Here is a 13,469-nt window from a genome sequence, read left to right as displayed (position 1 = left end):
TAACCATGAGTTACTGGGGGGGGGGGGGGGAGAGAGAGAAGAGCCTTTTTAAAAGAAGGCTTGACATTGAAGTTTTCATCCAGAAACTGAGGGACAGCCTCTAGGCAGGAAGTGGTCATTGAAATGCTGAATTCCTGCCCCCACCCCCATAGGTAAGGGGTATGCTGGGAAACTGTTCAAAGGAATTAGGTAACTTGCATTAGAAAAAGGACTTTATCTAATATGGAAGTATAAAGTCTGAGGTTGTGTCTTTGTTTATTTTCTGTGTAACTAGTATATGTTTGCTCTCCCTTAATATTTCAACTTTGAATCTGTGGTTTTTCTATTAAATAAACCTTTTGTTTATTTTGATCCCAAGATAGTGTCTGGTGTGCAAATCTTGTGTGTGTCAAAGTGAATTGTTAATTGGGGGGGCTGGTGTCACACCTTTGGTGGGTGGCGAACCATAGGGATGCAGTCCGAGTGCCTGGTACTTAAGATCACGGGGAGAATGGATTTGGGGAGACTCGGGATTGGAAGGTCTGTTGGTGTCATCCTGCAAAAAAGTAACTAGGCTGATAGAAGCCAGGGGGAGCCCTTGTACTTGTCAGGAAATTGAATCAACTCTGCACAGCATAAAGGCCCCCAGGGTTACAGGGCAGGTGATGACAGGATTTCTTACCCATCTTGGTGATCCCCACAATGTCACTATGGTGTAATCACATTGCAGGTGACCCCTTTGAGGTCTGTAGTACTTCCCAAATAGCAAACAGTAATGCTGTGAGTAGCTGATCCCAATGTCGAAGGTCCTGAGCAAATAACTTCGGGAGCATTTTCTTTAAGGTCTGATTAAACCACTCAACCAGCCCATCAGTCTGAGGGTGATATGCAGATATCCAAAGGGTCTTCATCTTCAACAAGCTGCAGACTTCCCACATCATATGGGAGGTTCAATTGATTCCCTGGTCTGTTAAAATCTCTTTGGGGATTTTGACTCACACAAAGATTCAATAATTCACTGATGATTATTTTGGCACACAATGGTGCAGCTTTGTTGGAGACTAGCTGGAGCAGCTAGGAGGGCATTAAACTACCAATACAAGGGGAGGGTGCTAAGGAGGCAAATGCAGTACAAAACTCAAACTAAAGATGTCATGAACAAATGGCACTGATGTGGCAAAGAATGTGAAGAAAATAAATTTTTCAATTGCTTATATATCAGTGGTAGGAGTCTGGGTAACAACTAACAATTAATTAGCAATTCTCATTGATGAAGAAAAATTATATAACTGGCATTATTAAAACTTGGTGGGACAATTCACGACTGGCGAGACTGTGTTTAGGAAGAAGAGAATGGGTAAGAGGATGAGGAATGACACGCGATATTAAAGACATCTTACCACTTTTAGATTTATCAGTGACTCAGAACCACAAAATTTTGAATGCATATGGATCAATGTGCTAACTAACAAAGCACAATTTGGGGTCTGGTGGGGATCTGTTACAGGCCACTGACTCAAACCAGAGAACAGGATGAGTTACTCTTTACAGACAGGTGCTTAATGCGTTGACAGAAATAATGCTGTTATGGGGGAGTTCAACTTTGGAGACATATACTGGAGAACTCATGCAGCCAGTAATAAAACATTGTTTCAGTAATTCAAAATTACAGATAATAATTTTCTAGCACAGAAGGTGCTGCACCCAATACAAGGTAGCTCTATTTTGGTCCTCATTAGGACAGATAAAAAAGAATTAATCACTGGACTGGATGCTGGTGGTTGCCTAGGGACCTGTGATCAAACCTGATTACATTCAATATGGGCAAACAGAGGACAGTCCGAACAAGTAATATATAAACTTGGTGCTGCAAGAGGGTTAATCTCTCAACGCTAAGGAAAATTATGAGTGAAATTGATTGGAAGAAAAAAATAGACAAGAAAACATGAATGAAAGTTGGGAATCCTTAAAGGAGAGTTTATTAGATGAACAAAAAGCCATGCTTCCACAATCAAGAAAGTGGAGGCAACAATAAGAAATCATATATATAAATGAGAAGTTAAAAAGTATAAAAAGTTGATAGGGGAAGTTAAAGACATCAGGGAAAAATCCATTGCTGGCATGGCTCATGACAATAAGGAGTTTTTAGAGAATATTAGTAACTAAGGAAATCCCAGCAATGGTATAGGGGTATAGACATATTACTAGATAGAGCCATAGGCACTGACTCCGTGGGTGCTCCAAGGCTGGAGCACCCACAGGGAAAAATTAGTGGGTGCTCTGCACCCTGTGGCAGCCAAGCTCCCCTCCCCGCCCCACCTCCCCTCAGCCTCCTCCCCTGAGCGTGCCGCATCCCTACTCCTCCGCCTACCTCCCAGCACTTGCTGCTGCCAAACAGCTGTAGCAAGCTCCAGGAGGGAGGGGGGAGGAGCGGAAACATGGTTCGCTCAAGGGAGGAGGAGGGGAAGAGGTGTGGCCAGGGTGGAGATTTGGGGAAGGAATCAGAATAGGGGCAGGGAGGGGGCAGAGTTGGGGCGGGGCCTTTGGGGAAGGGGATGGAATGGGAGCATGACAGGGGCAGAGGGGGGTTGAGCACCTATGGATAGAGTTGGTAGAATTGTTAATAATGATGCAGAAAGCATTCAATAAATATTTCTGGTCTGTATTTAAAAAGAAACAGGATGATGTATTTGTATCACATGGAGACTGATGAACTACTTTCCAGACCATCAGAATGCCCTAATAACTTGTACCCAAGAGTTATAAAAAGTGAGCTACGAAGATCTCTGGCCCATCAATTTTAATTTTAAATAAAAGTTTGAATACCAGGGACATTCCAGAAGACTAAAAGAGTACTAATATTGTGCAATATTCAAAAAGTGCAAGCAATATGCCCTGAGTAATTGTAGGCAGGTTAGTTTGACATCAGTCTTGGGCAAAACAATGGAAAAGCTAATACAGGATTCAATTGCTAAAGAATTAAAGAATAGGAATACAATTAATTCCAGTCAACATGGTTTCATGGAAAATAGGTCTTGTCAAACAAACCTGTTTTTTCCTTTTTGATGGCATTTCTAGTTTGGTTGATAAAGGTAAAGTATTTGCAGCCATGCTGCAGCGCGAGATATACTTTCTGCCATCTCCGACCGGGTAGGAGACTCCAACCCATTCTAGAAGACAATGACCTGGCCTCAGTTATTCATGCATCCTTACCTTTCGGCTGGACTACAGCAATGCGATATACTTGGGCATGAAGCCATCAGCATTTAGGAAACTCCAACTAGTATAGAACACTGCAAGGCACCTCCTCAGCAAAAGAGGCTATCATGCACACATCATATATCTGTCCTCCCTCCTTACAGTGGCTTCCTATTGGATTTTGAATCTAGTTCAAGGTCTCATTCCTTATCTTTAAGGTGTCTAGCCCCAGGATATCCAAAAGATTTCCTAAGCTCCAGGAACACAGAGTATGGTCAACAATTCCACTCCTCAGTCACAATGGAACTCTCTGCAATAGGATAAAGCTTGTCTGTGCAGTAGATATGAACTTTCTCTGGGGTCAGTCTTAAACTGTGGAATGAACTCCCTCAGGAACCATCACAAACCTCGCCGCCTTCTGCTCCAACTGCAAGGCACATTTCTTTGATCTTGCCTTCTCTAACAAACCCAAAGCAATACATATTTAAACAACAACAAAAACAAAAAAGCTAAAACCCTGCCAAAACAATATACTCCCCTGCACCTGTTCCTATCCCTGGGATAGGATGAGAGAAAAAAAACACACCATACAACAGATGTGTAGTCACATTGCTTTGAGCACCTTCCAGCAGTGCATTGATACCACGCTCATCACTGCAGTATAAGGGCCGCCATAGAAAGGATACAATACACTTAGTACTGTAACATTCTGATTAAAAAGTTATCCCTATACAATACCAATAAAGCACACTTTAAATGGATTACAAAATAGCTAATTGGCAGGACTCAAAAAGTAGACGACGGTGGAGAATCATCACAGAATGTGGGTGTTTCTGGAGTGGTTTTGGAGGGATCAATACTAGGCACAACACTACTCAACATTTTCATCAACAACTGGAAGTAAATATAAAATCACTGCTGTTGAAGTTTGTAGATGATACAAAGATTGGCAGAGTGGTAAATAATGAAGAGGACAGAGCAATCCGATTCAAACAAAATATGTTTTAATACATGTAGGAACAAGGAATGCAGGCCATAACTACCAAACGGGGGCAGGGGAAGGATTGTGTCCTTGAAAGCAGTGATTCTGAAAGGTATTTAGGGATCATAGCATCACAAAGCTGTAAGGCTGGAAGGGACCTCAAGAGCCATAAAATCTATCTCCCCACACAGAACCAGGACGAAGTATGCCCAGACCATCCTTGACAGGTGTTTGTCCAACCTGTTTTTAAAAACATCCAGTGATGGGGATTCCACAACCTCCCTTGGAAGTTTGTTCCAGAGTTTAACTATCCATACAATTAGAAAGGTTTTCCTAATGTCTAACCTAAGTCTCCTTTGCTGCAGATTAAGCCCATTACTTCTTGTCCTACATTCAATGGACACAGAGAACAATTGATAACATATTTAAAAAATGTTATCAAGTCCCCACTCAGTCTTCTTTCTCCAGATTAAACATGCCCAGTTTTTTAAAAACTTTCCTCATTTGTCAGGTTTTCTAATCCCTTTATGATGTTTGTAGCTGTCTTCTAGACACTCTTCAGTTTCTTCACCTTTCTTAGAGTATGGCACCCAGAACTGGACAATACTCCAGTTGAGGCCTCACCAGTGCCATGTAGAGAGGGACAATTACCTCCCGTGTCTTACACACAACACACCTGTTAATATTCCTTTTTCATCACAGCATCACATCGTTGGCTCATATTTGATTTGTGATCCACTATAACTAGAGTGACCAGATAGCAAGTGTGAAAAATCAGGACGGGGGTGGAGGGGTGATAGGGGTCTATATATATAAACATCAGGACTGTCCCTATAAAATCGGGACATCTGGTCACCCTAATTATAACCCCCAATCCTTTTCTGAAGTATTGTGTAGCCAGCTATTGCCCATTTTGTAGCTATTTGATTTTTCCTTCCTGAATGTATTTCTTTGCACTTGTCTTTACTGAATGACATTTTGTTAATTTCATACCAACTCTCCTACTTGTCAAGGTCATTTTGAATCCTAACCCTGTTATCCAAAGTCCTTGCAATCCCTCCAAGCTTGGCATCATCCACAGATTTTACAAGCATAGTTTCCACTCCATTATCCAAATCATTAATGAAGTGGACAAGCAACTGAACATGAGTTCCCAGTGCAATGATGTGGTAAAAAGAGCAAATGTAATCCTTGGATATATGTGTAGGAAACTAATTTTACCTCGGTTTATGGTATTGTGAGACTCATATTAGAATACTGCACCCAATTCTGGTGTCCACGTTTTTAAAAGGATGTTGAAAAACCTGGAAAAGGCACAGAAAAGAGCCAAAAAACCCTATTCAAGGCTGGAGAAAATGCCATACAGTGAGAGATTTAAAAAGATCAATTTGTTTAGTTTATCAAAAAGAAGACTGAGACATGTCTAGATTATAGTATACAAGTACACATGGGTAATGAAGGGTTTTTTAATCTGAGAAATGCAGAACAAGAACCAATGACTGGAAGTTAAAGGCAGACAAAATCAAATTAGAAATTTATGTTCAAACTTTTAAAAGTGAGGGCGATCAACCAATGAATAAACTACCAAGGGAAGTGATTGATTCTCCATCTCTTGATGTCTTCAAATCAAGAGTGGATGCCATTCTAGAAGATACATGTTAGTCAAACACAGATTATTGGTATTGCCATATAGAGCAATGACATGATTTTTGAAGAAATTTGGATCCTCTTTCTAGATACATTTGGATAAAAAATGTTGAGATGGCTCAAAGAATGCCAAACCTCCAGTCTACCTTTCTCCTCTTTGTTTCTTCTCCCTGTTCATATATGTCTTCTATAGTATTACTGTTAGCCCTCCTTAACATGTTAGGTCTATGTAGTGTTGTCTGGTTTTGTATTGTCTGGTCTTGCAGCTTTAACGAGTTACAAAACCACATAATTGCTTACTTCTATTGTAGATCCAGTGAAGCATGTGATTTGGTATAATGACTGGGCTGTGGCTGCCTTGCCTACTGGTTGGAACAGAGGTAGTCAGGCCTAGTGGCCAAGTCAGGAGCTGATTTATCAAGTCTGGGGAGTGAGCCAGAGCTGACAGCCAGAGACCTGGCGTCAATTGTCAGAGCAGTGGCCAGAAACCGAATGCCAAGTCTGGGGAACAAGCCAGAGCCGAGAGCCAGGGGTTGGAGCCAGACTATCAGCCACGGTGAGGACAGGAGCAAGAGCCAGGAACAGGAAACCAGTAATAGGAAACCAGAAGTGGAACCAGGGTCAGGGAGCAGGATACAGAAGCAGGTGCCAGAGCAAGGTCAAGGAACATGAAAGGAGCTGAGAGCAGGAATACAAATACAGCTGTGGGTATGGAATGCTGTTGAGCAGCCAGAAACCCAGGCCTGATGCAGGGTTTAAGACTGTGACTGAGGGGGTCTTCAGTCAATCAGGAGGCCTTGTTCATTAGCTGTCAACTGAGAGCAATGAGCTGGGTCTGGGTTCAGCTGTGGGTCCCAACCCTGATATTTGGAAAAAAATATCAAATTGTAAGTCATTTACCTTCTTGTATTTTTCATTGCCTCCTTCTTTATGAAAATCAATAAAATAATAATAATAAAAAAAAAGAATAGTTACCAGATGTGACAGGTTGGATCACTGAAACCCCCTTGGGACTGCCATCTAATGTGCTGAGACTACCTGTAAGCTCATTTTTCCTGGCAGCTTGGGACTTCAGTGCCTTGCCTGGTTGTGCCCGACATTCTAGCCTGCTACAAACAGACCCAGATCTGAACCACGTCCCCCAAAAGCTGCAGGCTTAACTGAAAAAAGCTTAAGAAATGCTCCTGTCTCCAGCACTCTGATACCCAACTCCCAATGGGGTCCAAACCGCAAATAAATCCATTTTACCCTATATAAAGCTTATACAGAGTAAACTCATAAATTGTTCACCCTCTATAACACCGATAGAGAGAGATGCACAGGTGTCCCCCCCTCCCCCGGTATTAATACATACTCTGGGTTAATTAATAAGTAAAAAGTGATTTTATTAAATACAAAAAGTAGGATTTAAGTGGTTCCAAGTAATAACAGACAGAACAAAGTGAATTACCAAGCAAAATAAAATAAAACATGCAATTCTAAGCCTAATACAGTAAGAAAGTGATTACAGATGAAATCGCACCCTGTGATGTTCCAGTAAGCTTTTAAAACAGACTAGCCTCCTTCTAGTCTGGGTCCAGGAATCACTCACACCCCTGTGGTTACTGTTCTTTGTTCCAGTTTCTTTCGGGTATCCTTTGGAGGTGGAGAGCTACCTCTTGAGCCAGCTGAAGACAAAATGGAGGGGTTCATAGGGGCTTAAATAGACTCTCTCTTGGGGGTGGAAACCCCTTCCCCTCTCTTATGCATAATCCAGCTGCAAGATGGAGTTTTGGAGTCACATGGACAAGTCACATGTCCATGCATGAATCAGAACTTTACAGGCTGAGCTACATTCCCAGGAAAGTTCAGATGTGGATTGGCATCTCTCAAAGCTCTCTGTTAGCTCAAGTGTTTCTTGATTGGGCACTTACTGAGAATAATCTATTCTCAAGAAGCTGACCAACTGCTTCACTCAGACTACTTAAAATCAAACAAATTAAATTAGTGAAGATATCCTATCTCCTAGAACTGGAAGGGACCTTGAAAGGTCATCGAGTCCAGCCCCCTGCCTTCACTAGCAAGACCAAGTACTGATTTTTGCCCCAGACCCTAAGTGGCCCCCTCAAGGATTGAACTCACAACCCTGGGTTTAGCAGGCCAATGCTCAAACCACTGAGCTATCCCTTCCCCTAGATACATAGCCAATATTCATAACTTTGAATACAAAAATGATACATGCATGTAAATAGGATGAATATATCCAGTAGATCATAACCTTTGCAGAGATATGTTACATGGCATATCTAGCATAAAACATATTCCAGTTATGTCATATTTACATTCATAAGCATATTTCTATAAAGCATTATGGGGTGCAACATCACAGCGGACTCAATACAGGAGAAACTGGGTGAAATTCTATGGTAATATACAGGAGGTCAGACACAGACTAATGATCTAATGGCCAGAAAATTTCTGAATTTATTAAACTCTTTTACTAGCCCCTCTGCACCCAAACCTTTATCAGTTTCCCCGTCCATGTGGATGTTTGGAGCAGTCAATGGTGGTGGTAGGATTACAGACCATAAATACCTCCTTAGGGAGAGGCAGATAGCACTAAATTATGCAGCAATTCTATGCAGAAATTCATGAAGAAAATTCCCTTTATGCAAAAAAGGGCCTTTTAATACAAATCCTCAGGAATACTCAAATATAGGTGTAACCAGTGATCAATACTAACAACAACAACAAATAATTAATTAAAATATTTTATCATAATAAATAGCAACATTTTACTTCTTTTACAATTTCAGAGTCAAAGTGAACAAGGGCAATTGCATTACATAAACTAAGTACGTATAATTTCATTAATGGTGAGCCATGCAGTTTATCATTACACTCACAGTTAAGTCTGATCACAGAAAGATTCAAAAAATTGACTTTCTGCTATTTCCATCAGAGATTTCTGTGCTTGATAGCAAGTTAAAAGAAAACAAGATGTATTTCGTGGATGCATCTCAGAGTAGTGGCCTGCATATTTTCAAATACCATTCACTGACTATGCAGACAAAAATGAAATGTTCCTACCCCAGAAAAATCCTTCATTTGCCCCCTCTATAGCTCTTTTCCATGTAACTTAAAAATAGCATTACTATTTAAAATATTTTTTCAAATATTGATTAGTTCAATAAAAGTCATCAAAATTATTTGTATTAACAGTAAAATTTATTAAAGACAAGGTGTTGTCATTATAGGTACAAAGTTGTTGGGATAACATAACACTGTGAACCATTTTGTATGTATCCACAAACTTGGTAAAACTGAGGACTTCATGATGGAATTTTGGAATTAAAACGGAATTGAGGTGGAGATATTCCAGCCACACACAAAGAGTTCTCCAGATTCCATTAAAATGTACCAAACCACATTACTATTATATGAGTTTCACAGCAACACTACAGATGCTAACTCCTTCAAAGAAAGATATAGGATAGTATTCCTTTACATAGTTTTTGAGTGCTATAGTGCTGCTCACTGTTTCCTATGTTTTAGAAGCCACCAGAAACCACTCATAGCAGAAGTGTGCATTAAGCTAGGTCTTGTACATTTGCATACAGCTAATAAATAAAATTATTTGAGAGCCACCTGCGCCCTTGTAGTGTTTTTATATTATTTTTGCTGTGTAACAAGGAAAAGACAACACTAAACATAACAAATGTTTCTATATCTATAACAAACAATTTTTGGTAACTTTAGCCATTTTCCCTGTTTTTAATTAATCTAACAACAAAACAAAGTTCCTATAGACTTCTTCATTTGTAACTATCACATAATTTGTTAAAACATTACAGCTGGATTTGCAACAACTTGGCTAAATACTGCTTTTTTGTTGATTTTTTACATGCATATTGTATGTTTACTAACAAAGAAAGCACATATTTAAAATTGGGGTAATAAATTTGTCAGATCAGAAATAAAGGTTCACTTCTGGGAGTGGCATAGCCTTATCTCGGATAACAAATAATGAAAGAACAGTCAGAGGGACAAGTCACTTGGGGTGACCCAATACCTATTTTGTCAAGTACAGCCAGTCAAAATCCAGCTCCTATTCAAACTCCATGTACAAAATGAAATTGGGAGGGTGGGGTGTACAAGGGGGGAGGAAGGGGAATCACATCTCACACCATAGTGCTCAAGAACAAACCTGTGGGTCAGGGAGTGACATGTCCCAGCTGCTTCAGAACAGTTTGACAGTTGTGGGGAGTGACCCAAGACACAATTTGTCAGTCAAAACCCAGTGCCCTATTCAAGCCCTGTACAATATGGAAGAGGGGTGAGGCATGACATGGGGCAGCGTATTGCACAAAAACTATGCTTCAGGTCAGAGTGGCAGGTCCCAGCTCCTTCAGAACCATAGGACAGTCACAGGGATGTGTCATTTGAGCTGACCGAGACATGTAGCCAGGCAAAACGCAGCTCCTTATTAATGCACCATTTACAACGTGGAAGCGGGGTCAGGCCCAGACATGCCAAACCCGCAGAAAAAAAACGCAAAAATTGGGCATGTTTTTGGCTTAATTGGCTTGTGAGTTGCTTGTTGGCGAGTTTTTAGCTTGTATCTTGTATCTTGTTTGGCTTGTATCTTGTTGCTTGTAGCTTCTTTATTTTTGATCAGCTCCCAGCAAGCAGGGGTAATGGGGGGACAGAGCCAGGGGGTCCACCATTGTCCCAGACTGCATGCCAGGGGGATCTAGTCACATAGAAAGTTGGGGTTCTTAGGGATTGGCTTGTTTTGAAATGGGATTTGCTTGATTTTTGGCTTATTGTGACAGTTGGGATGCTTACTTACCACGTGAAAGTTGGCAACTGTGGTGGGGACCTCTCATCTTACATTACACATTGCACAGGAGCAAAGCGAGTGGAACCTCCAAGCGCCTTCAGAACAATCTGAGGGGGGCTGGGTGACCTGAGCCTCTTTTTGTCACAGCCAGCCGGTCATGACCCAGCCTCTGGATTATTTAAATTAATCGATAATGACTGAGACACTGACAGGCGATTTAGAAATTAAAAGTTTTGACCACATTCCACGGATGGCATTTCTGAAAGGGGGACGTAGCCATTTGAAATAAGTTTGGCCTTTGAAGAAGGAAGCACTTAACAAGGAACCGGGAGTAAAGAACCGACTTCAGCCTCTTAACCCCAGTCCCGTCGTTCAGTGACCAGAGCCAGGAGCGTCACCTCGCCGGTCGCAGGAGCAGGAGGAAGCCAAGGTAGAAAGCCAGCACCCAGCCCCTTCCATTGGGGTCGGAGCCACCCTCTGCACCGCCAGCCCACCGCGAGCCCGCTCTCCCCTAGCGAGCCGCCCAGAGACCCTTCGCCCCCCAGCGAGCCCGCGTCCCACCCCCCTCCTGCCGCCCGCCAAGCTGCGGCGGCCGGGGCTCGCGTTACCTGTGGAAGTAGTGCCCGCAGAACATGCCGCAGAGCAGCCGGCAGCCCAGGGGCTCCAGGCGGGGCGGGCTGCGCAGCGCCAGCAGCAGCGCGGGCACCAAGAAGGAGGGGAGCTCCTGCAGGAACCAGGCGCCGCGGGCGGGCACCCTGGTCCAGGGCTTGCCCGGCTTCTCCTGGTGTTTCCCGTACCTGGCCGGGGCACGGAGGTTGAGGCAGAGCAGCAGGAAGCCCAGGGCGCCCAGGAGGGAGCTGAGGGCGAGCACCAGGCTCGGGGAGCACTGCATGCTAGGGATGGGGACAGGGCAGCCCAAGCCACCGCCAGCCCCTGCATTAATAGAGCAGCGGCCACCCCGCCCAGCCGAGCGGCTTCCACTTGGGCTGACTGGACTGCGGAGCTCCTCCTAGAGGGAGGGGGAGCTGCAGCTGGGGCAGGGAGGGGCGGCCCTACTGGACTGGCCCCTCAGACCCGGATCCGCGCCCCCAGGGCCGTCCCTAGCTATTCTGGGGCCCTACACGCCCCCGCGGGGGTGGCCCAAGCCTTCTGGGGGGGGGGGGGGGGGGAAGCGGGTCCCAGGCCTCCGCGGGAGGGACGGGTTTGGGGGACGGGGGGAACCACCCCCCAGCACTCACCATCGGCGCGGCTGGGGCCGGCTCTGCACTTCCCGCTGCCGGGAGTGCAGGCTGGGCTATGCTGGCTGGCGCGGGGACGGGCCGGGCCGGGTAGAGGCGGGGCTGGGGCGGAGCAGGGGTGGGGGGCATGGGGAAGAGCCGGAGCAGGGGCTGGAGCAGAGCCCTACGCAGCTGTGTGCTTTGCCTATGGGTAAGGACGGCACTGCCCTCACCTGCACTCCGATCATCTGCCCCTTCTCTGGGCCTCTGGCTAGGGCTTGCTGCAGCCCATTGAAGTCACTGGGAAGATTCCTATTGATTTCAGTGGGCTTTGGATCACGCTCCCGCTCCCTATGTCAGCATCTTTTCTTTTCCCTAGACAATCTTTGGACCAAAAACCCGGTTACCACTGGAGATGGGATAGTATATAAAGGTGTCAGAAGCTCAGTAGGAATATTTAGTGCTGTGCTTCAGGCAAGGGTTAATACTAAAATGTCTGTTAGTCTATAGCAATAAAGGGCAGAGAAATAGGAATTTTAAACAGAAAAACATAATTTCACAGAGCACCTTTGCAGCACAGGGTCAACCTGCTCTTCAACAGGATGGTTTTAAAATATGAGCTGACCGAGAAGAGGCTAAGGAAACACAAAAGCTCATCCACCAGTTGAAAGGCAAGGATCGAAGTGGAAGAAGTGACAGGAGGAAGGATGTTCGGAGAACAGAGCTCATGGCAGGAGGTCTGTAGTCTGTTCCTGGCTGGCTCCTTCACATATTACCCATGTAACCATGAGCAAGTCGCTTATCCACTGTACAAGAGTTGCTCTGTCTCTACAATGGGATAATGGTTCTTTATTCCCTGACTCACAAGGCTGTTGTAAGGATTAATTCATTAATATTTGTAAACCACTTGTAGATCTTTGGGTGGAAGATGCTCTAGACAAAATAAGCACTGTATCATTTGTGATCTAGATAAAGAGAATCCTCCCTATGGTACTCATATGGTCCCCATTACCTCAGTATATTACCACCTCACAATCTTTAATGTGAAAGCAGCAAAGAGTCCTGTGGCACCTTATAGACTAACAGACATATAGGAGCATGAGCTTTCGTGGGTGAATACCCACTTCTTCTTCCTGCATCCGAAGAAGTGGGTATTCACTCACGAAAGCTCATGCTCCTATATGTCTGTTAGTCTATAAGGTGCCACAGGACTCTTTGCTGCTTTCACATTAAAGATTGTGAGGTGGTAATATACTGAGGTAATGGGGACCATATGAGTACCATAGGGAGGATTCTCTTTATCTAGATCACAAATGATACAGTGCTTATTTTGTCTAGAGCATCTTCCACCCAAAGATCTACAAGTGGTTTACAAATATTAATGAATTAATCCTTACAACAGCCTTGTGAGTCAGGGAATAAAGAACCATTATCCCATTGTAGAGACAGAGCAACTCTTGTACAGTGGATAAGCGACTTGCTCATGGTTACATGGGTAATATGTGAAGGAGCCAGCCAGGAACAGACTACAGACCTCCTGCCATGAGCTCTGTTCTCCGAACATCCTTCCTCCTGTCACTTCTTCCACTTCGATCCTTGCCTTTCAACTGGTGGATGAGCTTTT

General features: G+C 43.8%; 1 protein-coding gene across 1 annotated transcript in view; it reads right to left on the bottom strand.

Moving 5' to 3' along the window:
* Positions 1–11,734, bottom strand: part of SRD5A2 (steroid 5 alpha-reductase 2) — a 68,846-nt gene extending 57,112 nt beyond the window's left edge. Inside the window, exon 1 of the mRNA XM_034764976.1 lies at positions 11,237–11,734. Coding sequence (XP_034620867.1) covers positions 11,237–11,520 — 284 coding nt within the window. The 5' untranslated portion in view covers positions 11,521–11,734. The remainder of the gene's footprint in view (positions 1–11,236) is intronic.
* Positions 11,735–13,469: the final 1,735 nt, after the last annotated feature.

This window comes from Trachemys scripta, chromosome 3, assembly GCF_013100865.1.
Source record: "Trachemys scripta elegans isolate TJP31775 chromosome 3, CAS_Tse_1.0, whole genome shotgun sequence".
In the NCBI taxonomy this organism is placed as follows: Eukaryota; Metazoa; Chordata; order Testudines; family Emydidae; genus Trachemys; species Trachemys scripta.
This window is presented reverse-complemented; position numbering and strand designations above follow the sequence as displayed.